The 12,655-nt window shown below is 38.2% G+C and overlaps 1 protein-coding gene across 1 annotated transcript; it reads left to right on the top strand.

Moving 5' to 3' along the window:
• The first annotated feature begins 2,027 nt into the window (after positions 1 to 2,027).
• LOC101722157 (olfactory receptor 52E5) lies at positions 2,028 to 3,011 on the top strand. Its single transcript, XM_004863494.1, has one exon. The coding sequence runs from the start codon at positions 2,028 to 2,030 to the stop codon at positions 3,009 to 3,011; it is 984 nt and encodes a 327-aa protein (XP_004863551.1).
• The last annotated feature ends 9,644 nt before the right edge of the window (positions 3,012 to 12,655 follow it).

The raw sequence follows: 12,655 nt of genomic DNA, 5'->3' as shown, positions 1-12,655 counted from the left end.
TTAATGTGCCTTTGACAATGCAGCCAGAGTGACATTTTTGAATTGCAGTTTAGATCCTGTTACCTTGAAGCTTAAAATCCTACAGTCTCTTCCATTATTTCTAAGATAAAAATAAAGCTCCTTAAAATTAATCACAAGGATATTGTCTTTTCCTGCCCATCTCTCATCTCATCTACCCTGTGCTCTTTTTTTTACAGTCTGGTCACACTGACCTTTAGCTCCCTCATATTTGCCATGCCATTTCCCACCATTCTGTCTTTACACATCCTGTTCTACTAACTAGAAATGTTCTTTCTTCCCAACTCCCTCTTCCCTTTATAGATTCTCATCATTGAGCTATCAATTAGCTAATACTGCCTAAAAAATTCATTCCTAGTATACCTTGCTCTTAGGATGCAGTATCTCTTCTTTGTAGCCCAGTTTATACTTTACACTTACTATGTATATAATAGCACCAGGCAGCCTCATTTATCACCTCTGCAAATGGGGACAGAAGAAAAAAAGACTGGAATAATACAACTCAGGAAATTGCCAAATCATAAAGTAGCTTCCCTTCTTCAGCAGAATCGTAACACATATTTGCTATACTTGATCTTAGCCAAAAGGCTGAGAAGCAATGTCATGACATATTTGAAAGCAAATCTACAGTATAGTATTGGACAAAATTGATCACAATATGGTCATGTGCTAATTCAAATGACATCTACCACTATATACTTCCAAAGCACTTCTTGATGCTTTCATTAGAGCCAAGTGACAGAGATATTTTTGTTTAAAATTGGTATCACCATATTAAAACTTATTACATCATGGGAGTATCAAGACAACATGATACATGGCACCTCTTTAGAGATTTCACCACCTTGACCCAACAAACCTTGTCAGTATCTGTATCCCACCTATGGCCCAGAGCCTGTGCAGAATACACCCTGTAAGTTTTTAATTGTGTCCTGGTCTTGTCTGCACACACCCAAGCACCCCACTGTCTTACAGATTGCATCACTGCCACAGGGGTAGTTACAAATCAAACTAGAACCCAAGTCACCAAACAGATTCAATTGCTAAAATAAAAAGGCTTACAGCCAGTTTAGACATACTATTGTCCATCATCATATCAGAGAAATTATGGCATTAATACAAACGAGACTGTTCTCAAGTCGAGGCAAGTGTCTGGCCTTGGTACTAGCTTTAAAAAAATATAGAGACATTGGTTTTGCCACATTCTAGGTAGCATGGAGTGATTGTCTGTATACAATAATGAAGCATGAAGAAGGTAGGGAAGATCACAAATCACAAAAGGCTCTGAAAATATATGGAGCCATGAAGTGTTTTCTTTTCAGGTAAGGAACGTAATATGGTGGGTGGTGGGATTTTCCAGTTCTAAGATGTAGGACTATTTCTCTTAAATTATGTAACTGTCTCCAATTGTGTCTAAATTTCTTAATTTCATCCCATAGCTCAGATCCAAGTGCTAGATATCCAATCTTCCACCTTTACTAAATTCCCTCTCACATAGCATTACCTTAGGTTCTCAGGTCTACTTTGCAAGAATGTGTCATTCCCTCCAACCACAAGACTGATTGAATTATCATCTCCACCTCTATTCCAGTCCAGTAATGTTTTATACACATGCATGCATGCACATGTGCACACACACACACACACACACACTCACAGAGCTGTTATCCCTTACTAATTAGCAAGTGTGATTAACAGTAAATATTTTGCAAATTTATTCCTCCTTATAGACTGAAAGGACAAAAGACACGAGCTGTTTGGGGTTGTTGTATTTAGAAATTTTCTACATAAGTTTCTATAAACGAGAACCAGATATTTCAATGCAAAAGTGTCTGTTTAAATCCACCTCATATTTTCTCACTAGGTTTCCTCTGCTGTATTATGGAATTAAAGAATGGACTTTCTGTTTCTGCAAGAAATAGGCAACATACTATGAAAGAAGTTAAAGTCTCTCACTGGAAGCAAGAAAAATGGTCCAAGAAATGTGTTTATAACCAATTCCCACCAATATGCTTCACACCAACAATACACAATTCCAGCCTTCTTCCTTCTTTCTGACAGGAATCCCAGGGCTGGAACACGCACACATCTGGATTGGCTTCCCCTTCTTCGCAGTGTATTTAGTAGCCCTCGTGGGGAACGTCATTATCTTGTTTGTGATCCAGACTGAACACAGCCTCCACCAACCCATGTTTTACTTCCTGATGATGTTGGCCTGCACTGATCTGGGCTTGTCCACAGCAACCATCCCCAAGATGCTGGGCATTTTCTGGTTCAAGCTCAGGGAGATTGTGTTTGGTGCCTGCATCACACAGATGTACGCCATCCATATATGCACTGGCCTGGAGTCTGTGGTGCTGACGGTCATGGCCATAGATCGCTATATTGCCATCTGCAAACCCCTGAGATACAGCATGATCCTCACCAACAAGGTGATAGCCATTCTGGGCATAGTCATCATAGTCAGGACTTTGGTGTTTGTGACTCCATTCATATTTCTCATTCTGAGATTGCCTTTCTGTGGCGTTCGAATTATCCCCCACACCTATTGTGAACACATGGGTTTGGCAAAGCTAGCTTGTGGCAGTATTAGGGTCAATGTCATCTATGGCTTAATTGCCTTTTCAGTGGGCTACATTGACCTCTCTGTGATTGGATTTTCTTATGTCCAAATTCTCCGAGCAGTCTTCCATCTCCCATCCTGGGATGCCAGGCTCAAGGCCCTTAGCACATGTGGCTCACATGTCTGCATCATGCTGGCTTTCTACCTGCCAGCTCTCTTTTCCTTCATGACACACCGCTTTGGCCACAACATTCCTCATTATATCCACATACTTTTGGCCAATCTGTATGTTGCTGTTCCTCCTGCCCTTAATCCCATTATCTATGGGATAAGGACAAAACAGATAAGAGACAGAGTGCTAAGGATTCTAAAGCTATTGACATTTAGCCCCAAGAAGATCTTCTACAACAGTTCAGTAAGGCAATCATGAGACCAGACTGGAAGTAAACACTGAAAACATACTGGTTAAGCATCCACAATAGATCAATAATACATCTGTGATCAGAAAAGAACTCTGAAAATTTCTCTGATAAACTTCTCAGGCACCCTCACACAAGGCAATCATATTGCATATCCCTCTATGGCTCATAATTCCAGAACTTCCCATTGGAAGGCATAGCACAAAGATTTCAAAATAATCTCTCTTTTCTGACCCATGAAAAGTACCCCCAAAAATCCACATTCAAACCCCACTAACACTACAAAATTCCTACAGGTTTTACAAAAGCTTGTTGCCCAATGGCTACCTTGAATAACTTGCTTCAACAGAGAGATTCTCTCCTTTAACATGTTAGCAACTGAGGTTTATGACTATAAAATGATGTGGGATTTCATGAAAACCAAGCAGCATGTAGTGGCAAAAGAAATGGATGAGAACTCATAAAATGTACATTTCAATTCAGGCTCTGCTTTTACCGCAAGTTTGACCTGAGAATTACATTTAAACTCTTGGATCTTCAATATTCCTGCCCATAAAATGGAATAAAGCAACATTAATTTGGTACTTTAAACTCAAAAAGAATGGTGAAAGTCTTTGCCACTTGTAAAACATTAAAAGATTTTGAAATATGTACAATACTTATGAAATGCAATGTGGTTATTCCTTCTAGTGGACATCAACTTTGCTTTCTAAATGCAACTAGTGCACAGTGGTTTGAAATGAGTTCACCAGCTCCAGAGGACCCCCATGCGTGGGGCTCTTTATGGTCTGTTCACCCCTTACTATGAGCAGAGGGACTCCCAGTCAGGAGGCTGCAAACCCTGCAGAGTTCAGGGAGGTCTCTCTGGCTTGAGGACTGAGGGAAACTCTAGGCCCCACGGTGTTTACCAAGATGCACTTTAGGGGAGATTGTAATAGTGACCGCTGAAATAGCACAATTCAATAGGAGACTACAATAGTACAAAATCATTCTCACCAAAGTGTGGAAAGTAAATAAGACCATTGATTGATTTGGATATTCTAGGAACTGCAAAAATGTGAAACTGACTTCTAATTGGAAATGAGACTGTTTGAAACCGAAGGTAGGTTGAGCAGGAAGATGAAGAAAACATGGCTAAGGTCATAGCAGTGTAAAATGAGACAGGAGAAAGTAAAATTTGAAGAAATGAGACATTATATGAATAGTAAAGCAAAGATGACCAAGTGATCATTTTGTAAACAGAAATTTTGAGCATAACACAAAGATTTAAAAACCAAACAATTAACAACAAATGGAGAAAAAAAGACTCATTAAAGATTATCTTTTAAATAAACTGCCAGGCCAAGATAGATTTTCTTAAATTTCATATACTATAGTAACTCTTCTACAAAACTAAAGAATTTGAAATATTAAAATCAGTTTAGGAAACTATATTATCTTAATGGCAAAATCATAAAATGTAAGAGAAAGAATATACAGAAGAAAAATTCAGAAGAAAAAACAGGTTAAATCCACATGCAAATGTAAACACAAATTATAAATAAATTTGACAAATCAATTTGGTCATATACTTTTCAAATTAATTATCTTAAAATATTTTTATTTTTAATTGCCATGTTATAATTCTACATATTTATGGAGTACAACATAATATTTTAATACATATATATATATATATAAAATGTATGATGATCAGATCAGTGTAATTGGTACATCCACTACCTCAAACATTTATTATTTCTTTATGGTAGAAACATTCAAACTCCTCTCTACAAGCTATTTTAATACATACAATTAAGTGTTACAAACTATAGTTACTTTTCTATGCTATAGAATATTAGAACTTATTTCTTCTCTCCAATTGCTCCCTTGTACTTTTAATTATCCTCTCTCCACCTGGCTCTATCTCCTGCTTCCCCAAGCCTCACTTATCACTATTCTACTCTCTAACTTCCATTAGATAAACCCATCTTTCACACATAAATGAGAATATGTGGTATTTATCTTTCTGTGCCTTATTTACTTCACTTAACATAATGCCTTCCAATTCCATTTATATTCTGCAAAACAAGTTTTTATTACTTTTTAGGGTGAATAATATTCCATAAACCACACTTTTTTTTTTAATCCGTATTTTTTCATCAGTGAACACTTGATCTCTGACATATCTAGGGTATGCTATAATGAACAGGGGAGTGCCAATGTCTCTTCAACATACTGATTTCTTTTCCTTTGGTTATACCTAAAAGTGAAATTCCTGGACCATATGGTATTTCTATTTCTACTTTTTTTAGGAATTCCCATATTATATTCTATAATGGCAGTACAGTGGACCCTTGACTTATGAACTCATTTCACTCATAAGGGCTAGTTGTAACTCTAGTTGGTAAATTGAAGGCTTAAACTCCTGTATGTAGCCTTTGAACTGTCTCCTGTACAATTTCAGGCAACACTTTCTTCTAGGCAGATCTCAGTGACCTTAGAGAGACACCAGCCCAAGATTTCTCAATTAACCCCACATAGGAAAGGATGTTGTAATGTTCCTTCCAGAATTCTTTAAGGGTTAAATCTGTATCTGAGACCATCTGGAAGCACAGGTGGCCAGTATTTGGGTCACAACTCAAGACTTTGGTCATAAGTTAAAACTAAAATTCTGGTCGTAACCCAAGTTGTTCATATTTCAGGCCAGTTGTAACTCAAGGGTCCACTGTACTAATTTACATGCTCACCAACTGTATATGACAATTTCGCTTTATCCATATCCTTGCCTGCATTTGTTATTTTGTGCTTTGTTATTAATAGTCATTCTAATTGAGATGAGATGATATTTCATTGTTATTTTTATTTGTATAAATATTAACTATTTTAAATTAAATATATTTAACTATCAAGCCAAATGAAAATAGCTGGACAGATTTTGGGATGTTTGACTTAAAATGTTAGCTAAAATTACTTTGAAGATGATGAAAGAGTCATTTCCAAGAGACAGACAATAGTCCCTGATAAATGGGCCAGTGTTATAATCAGAGGCCCAGAGACAACTATGTCTATTAAACTGTCGCAAGTAAAAAAAATTTTCTTTAAAAAAAAAAGTACAGAACCAACTATTATATGTATAAGTGCTCAAAGAGTGGGAACTCTGAGTGAGGTTGCTAACCTGGATAATTTTTACATAACAGGCTCCAGAGTGAGTAGGAGACAACATTTCATCATACTTTTCATTTATGTTTCCCCTTAAAAATGTTGGGAGGGCAATTTTATCATAATATTAAAATAGCAACAGCACTGTAAGAACCACTAAGTGTGTTCCTAACATGATCACATTTATTCCTCATGATGAATATATGAATTAGCATTGAAAGGCTATGGGTTGAATAGGTGGTATCCTCACTCTGAAACCAGCCTGCTGCTCTGCAGCTTCCTTCCAAGAGAATTAGCGTCCATAGCATGAGCCCAGAGGTTCCTTTAAAACAAGCTGGGTGAGGGATTTGTGGTCAAGAATCCCAAAGCTCATGCTTCCTCCTGCTTCTGCTGCAGCTGAGGGATGAGGAGTAGAACTCACACTGGGCTTCTGCCCCACTTCACTTTATGTTCTTTTGCCTTCTCTTTTACACTTTTATGATTCTCTTTGTTCTAGTCTTTTCATTTCTTCCATTTTTTCTTTCATTTTTCCATTTCCTTGGTTTTCTCATGTTCATTTAAAAAAAAAAAAGTTACTCAGGGTGAAATTTCTAGGATCTCAAAGTTCTCCTTGTGATATCTGCTGCAGCTAGAATGTCCAAGATGGCCATAAATAGAAATTCATGTGTCTGGTTCTGGGTTGAGATGGCTCCAATTTCTGGACACAGGCATCTCTGACTGAACACAGGCATCTCTCTGTGAAGTTTCTCCATTTGGCTAGTGTGGACTTCTTCATAGAAGACCTGTCTCTGCGAGGTTAAACATACCCCTGAACAACTTATCTAAGAGATATAGGTAGAACCTGGGAGGCTTCTTAGGAGATTGTCTCAGAATTCAAGAAATGTGACTTCCAATATACCTGTTGTCAAAAATGAATCCAAGAATCATTCCAGATCCAAGATAAGTTTACACAAAAAATTGACTCCTTTCTGGAATGCTACACTGGGGATCATCTTTTAGGAGAAGATACAAAAAAGCCTGATTATAGGTGAAATTAAAGGTGAAAATTTCCCATAGAGTTCAATTTCCAGTCAAGATGGAGTAAAAGGGGCTGAATTCATCATTCTAACTAAACCAAATAAAACAATCAAAGCTGAATGAAATATATTAAACAATGGGTTTTAAGACGTCAAACATCAGGCAAGTTAGAACAGGGACTCCTGAGAAATGGGGGGGGGGGGGATGAGGTAAGAGCTACAATTAATTAACCCATTTTGCTACCTTGGAAGAGTTCCCAGGCTGCAATGAAGGGATGAGAGATGGACCCCAGGTGGACCTCAGTGGAGTCCCTGAATTGAGGATGTGTAGTTGGAAGGACAGAAAGACTAAAGCAGCTACACCTGGCAGGACAGAGTTCTGGAGGGAATAAAGAGGTGCACACAGATCCTGGAGGTCTAAAGAGGCTCTTCCTCAAGAGTGTATGCAAGTGAAGAAAATATTTGGGGTAGAGAGAGGTAAGAAGGTATCCTAAGGATTAAAGAGAATAGTATTCAGCACTCATACAAGGACTGAGAATATAGCTTTTCCCACTTCCAGAAAGGGAAGCAACATAATTCATAGGGCATTTAGTAGAATGCTCAACAGAATCATCCCTCAGAAGTGGATCAAAATTAATCATAGACTAACAGTTGTTCTGGTTCCTCCTAACAAATATAAAAAAACAAACTCCAAAAGGGTCAAATTGTTTACAAGTAACTTAATTGGATCCTAGAACACAGCTTTGAAAAATTTGCAAAAATTAAACTATATAACGTCGAGCACACAATAAAGCAAAATCCAAACTGATAACCAATAAAAATACTAGAAATGGAAATAAGTAGAAAAATTCAATGCAAAATAGAAAAGAATGAAATCAACTGAAATTATCAAGTACGTTTCAATTAGGAGGCAAGTATATTAAAATAATTACTATACCTATATTGTATATATTCAAAGGAGTTCAGTACAAACATAGAAAATATTTAGAAGAACCAAGTTAAACTTTCTGAGATGAAAATTATGATGTATGAGATGAAAAACTAGACTGGTAAAATTAAAGGAACATTAGGTATCACATAAAGAAGAGAATAGGGGAGTCCCGCGGAACATGCCGAATCAGCCCCCTGCAGACAGGCAGGTCAGCGAACACCCTACCAAAGTCCCGAGTCGCGCAGAACATGCTGAATCAGCCCGCGCCCCGGCAACAATCCACTGGACACCCCCCCCCCCCCGCCCCGGCCTGCTCCTCTGTACAGCCACCTGGTTCCACACTACAAAGACGCAGAGGACATCAGACCACCAGACCAAGGTACTGAGTCCCGCTGCTCCCGGCCCAGAGGTAGGGGCTTCTGAGCCGCCGTCTCACTGCTCCTGGTCCAGAGGAAGGGGCTTCCCAGCCACCATCCCTCCCGCTGCTCGCAGCCCACAGGAAAGGGCTTTTGGGCCACCATTCCTACAGCTACTCCTGGCCCCTGTCCCACCTCTCCCAGCTCAGAGGAGGTAATCCGTGCAGGTGCCAACAGCCCCCGCCCCCAGTCGAAATGAGAAAACACATAAATAAGTCTCAAAACCAGACTTCCAGATCACCTACAGCAACCCCAAAGGGAAATGAGATGGAACACTCTGATACTCAATCACCTGGACCCACTGAACTGGCAACAAAAGGGGATCTGGAAAAAATGAAATCAGAAATAATTTCTCAGATAACAGGAGAAATTGTGCCCCTAGTGCAAGACATGATTAATAAATCTAGAGAGGAACTCAGAAACATGATGGAATCCCAACATAAGAAACAAATGGAATCCATAAAACAGATGCAAATAGATTTCCAGGACATGAAAAACTCCACTGAAAGTCTACACAGCAGAATGAGCCAATGTGAGGACAGAATTTCAGATATAGAAGATAAGATTGGAATTAGTGACCAGGAAAAGAAAAATTGCTTCAAAATTATACAGGAACATAAGAAATCAATCCAGCAGCTGCTAGAGGATGCAAAGAAGAATAACATAAGACTGATTGGAGTCAATGAAGAAACAGGAGAGAGTGCAGAGGACATAAAAAAATCTCTTCACAGAAATAATAGCAGAAAACTTCCCAAGCAGGGGAAAAGAGTTTGACATACAGGTAAGTGAGGCATATGGGACTCCAAATAGCCTTGATCAAAAAAAATCTACACATAGGCATATAATTGTTAAGATTCCAGAAACTCAACAGAAGAACAAAGTTCTACAAGCAGTCAGAGAAAAGAAACAAACCACAAACAAAGGCAAGCCCATCAGAATCACAGCAGACTTCTCAACACAAACCATCAAGGCAAGAAGAGCTTGGAGTGACATATTCCAAGCCCTAAAAGAAAACAGCCTCCAACCCAGATTGATGTACCCTGCAAAACTATCTTTCAAAATGGATGGAGAAATAAGATCTTTTCAGGACAAAGAACACCTTAGGAACTTCGTGAATCCCAAACCAGCACTCCAAAGAATTTTACACAATATCCTAGGAACAGACATTGAGGATCACAACCCCAGGAAGCAAAGCAGAATGAACCCATCTAGCAAGACAAGAAATTAAATGTAGAGGGGGAGAACACAACAAAAAGAAAAAGTCATGGCAATGACAAGTCAATACATTTCAGTTATAACCATCAATGTTAATGGTCTCAAATCACCAATCAAAAGAAATAGACTGGCAGAATGGGTCAAGAAGCAAAATCTAACAATATGTTGCATAAAAGAAACACACTTAATTCAAAAGGAAACTCATAGACTCAAAGTTAAAGGGTGGAAAACAATACTCCATGTGACAGGAACCCAAAAAAAAAACAGGAGTGGCTATCCTCTTTGCAGATCAAGTAGATTTCAAACTAACACTGATTAACAGAGATGAAGAAGGACACTACATCCTTGTAAAGGGAAGAATCCAAGAGGAAGAGATGACAATCATACATATCTACGCACCAAACACTAGTGCTCCCAACTATATAAAACAAATACTAATGGACATGAAAAGTCATATATGCACTAATACAATTGGAGTGGGGGATCTCAACACCCCAGTGTCCCAAATAGATAGATCAACTAGACTAAAAATAAGTAATGAAATACTAGAACTCAATTGAACTCTTGAACAAATGAATTTAACAGATGTTTACAGAGTCTTCCACCCCACAAAATCAGAATACACGTTCTTCTCAGCTGCACATGGGTCATTCTCAAAAATAGACCACATACTCATGCATAGAACATGTTTAAGTAGGTGCAAAGGAATTGAAGTTATCTCCTGTATATTATCAGACCATAGTGTGATGAAATTGGAGATCCATAGCAAAAGAAACTCAAAAAATTTCATAAACACATGGAAATTGAACAACACACTTCTGAATAACCAGTGGGTCACAGAGGAAATTAAAGAAGAAATCAAACAGTTTCTCCAATTAAATGACAATGACAATACAACATATCGGAATCTATGGGACAAAATGAAAGCAGTCTTACGAGGGAAATTCATAACAGTGAATACACATATTAGGAAAACAGAACAAGCCCAGTTAAACAACCTGATGGTGCACCTCAAGCTTCTAGAAAAAGAAGAACAGGACAACCCCAGAGCTCATACAGGAGAGGAAATTATAAAGATCAGAGGAGAAATCAATGCAATGGAGACTAAGAGAATGATACAAAAAATCAATGAAGCCAAGAGTTGGTTCTTCAAAAGAATCAACAAAATTGACAAATCCTTAGCCAACCTTGTCAGAAAAAGGAAAGAAAATGCTCAAATCCATGCAATTAGGAATGAAAAGGATGAAATTACAACAGACCCAGCAGAAATCCAGAGGATCATCAATACCTACTTCTAGAAGCTATACACCAATAAGATGCACAACACAGAAGAAATGGAGAGATTCCTAGATACATATGAATTACCAAAGTTGAATGAAGAAGACCCAAAAATTCTGAACAACCCAATATCAACCAATGAAACTGAAAATGTAATTAAGAACTTATTAACTAAGAAAAGCCCGGCCCCTAATGGCTTCACTGCTGAATTCTACAAGACATTTAGAGAGGAACTGCTGCCACTACTATTGAAACTCTTCAGTGAAATTGAAAGGGAAGCAATACTCCCAAATTCATTCCTGGAAGCAAGCATCACCTTGATTCCCAAAGCAGAGAAAGACCCAACCGAAAAGGAGAACTATAGGCCAATCTCACTAATGAACATAGATGCAAAAATCCTTAATAAGATACTGGCAAACAGAATGCAGAAGATCATCAAGATCATACACCCTGATCAGGTGGGATTCATCCCAGGGATGCAGGGATGGTTCAACATACGCAAAGCAATCAATGTAATACACTATATCAATAGAGGCAAGGACAAAAACCATATGATTATCTCCATACACAGAAAAAGCATTTGACAAAATCCAGCATGCATTTATGATAAAAACCCTACAAAAAATTGGAATAGATGGTCTCTACCTCAAACTGATAAAAGCCATCTATGAAGAACCAACAGCCAATATCATACTAAATGGTCAAAACCTGAAATCCTTCACACTAAAAGCAGGAACAAGACAAGGATGTCCACTATCACCACTCTTGTTCAATATAGTTCTGGAAACATTAGCCACAGCAATTAGACAAGAGAAAGAAATAAAAGGAATAAAGATAGGAAATGAAGAAGTCAAATTGTCATTATTTGCAGATGACATGATACTCTATATAGAAGACCCCAAGAACTCCACCAAAAGTCTTCTAGACTTAATAAGCAAATTCAGTCAAGTAGCTGGTTACAAGGTCAACACACAAAAATCAATAGCTTTCCTCTACACCAATGACAGACTCACTGAGAGAGAAATAGGGCAAATAATTCCTTTCACAATAGCATCCAAAAAACTGAATTACCTAGGAATCAGCCTAACAAAAGAAATCAAAGACCTCTTCTCTGAAAACTATGGCACTCTGAAAAGAGAGATTGAAGACGATATCAGAAAATAGGCAGACATCCCCCACTCCTGGGTAAGAAAGATTAATATAGTGAAAATGGCCATACTTCCAAAACTGCTATATAGATTTAATGCAATTCCAATTGAGATCCCAGCATCATGCTTCATGGACCTTGAGAAAACAATCCAAAAATTCATTTGGAAAAAGAAGAGACCCAGAATAGCAAAAGCAATTCTAGGTAACAGAGACATGGCAGGGGGTATCACAATCCCCAACCTGCAACTCTACTACAAAGCTACTGTGATAAAAACAGCATGGTACTGGCAAAGAAACAGACTTGAGGACCAGTGGAACAGATTAGAAGACGCAGAAACAACACCAGACACACTCAGCCATCTCATCTTCGATAAAGGAGCCAAACACCCTCACTGGAGGAAAGATAACTTCTTTAATAAATGGTGCTGGAAAAATTGGGCTTCAACTTGTCAAAGATTAAAACTAGACCTATATCTCTCACCATGCACTAAACTAAAATCAAAATGGAT

Source organism: Heterocephalus glaber, unplaced genomic scaffold (assembly GCF_053883595.1).
Source record: "Heterocephalus glaber isolate CG9 unplaced genomic scaffold, H.glaber_assembly_v1.0 deba00001428, whole genome shotgun sequence".
NCBI classification, from domain to species: domain Eukaryota; kingdom Metazoa; phylum Chordata; class Mammalia; order Rodentia; family Bathyergidae; genus Heterocephalus; species Heterocephalus glaber.
The sequence above is the reverse complement of the archived record's forward strand: the minus strand, read 5'-3'. Positions and strand labels throughout refer to the sequence as shown.

Coding starts and splice junctions, on each gene's coding strand:
- LOC101722157 (XM_004863494.1), top strand. CDS start 2,028: ATGCTTCACACCAACAATACACAATTCCAGCCTTCTTCCTTCTTTCTG.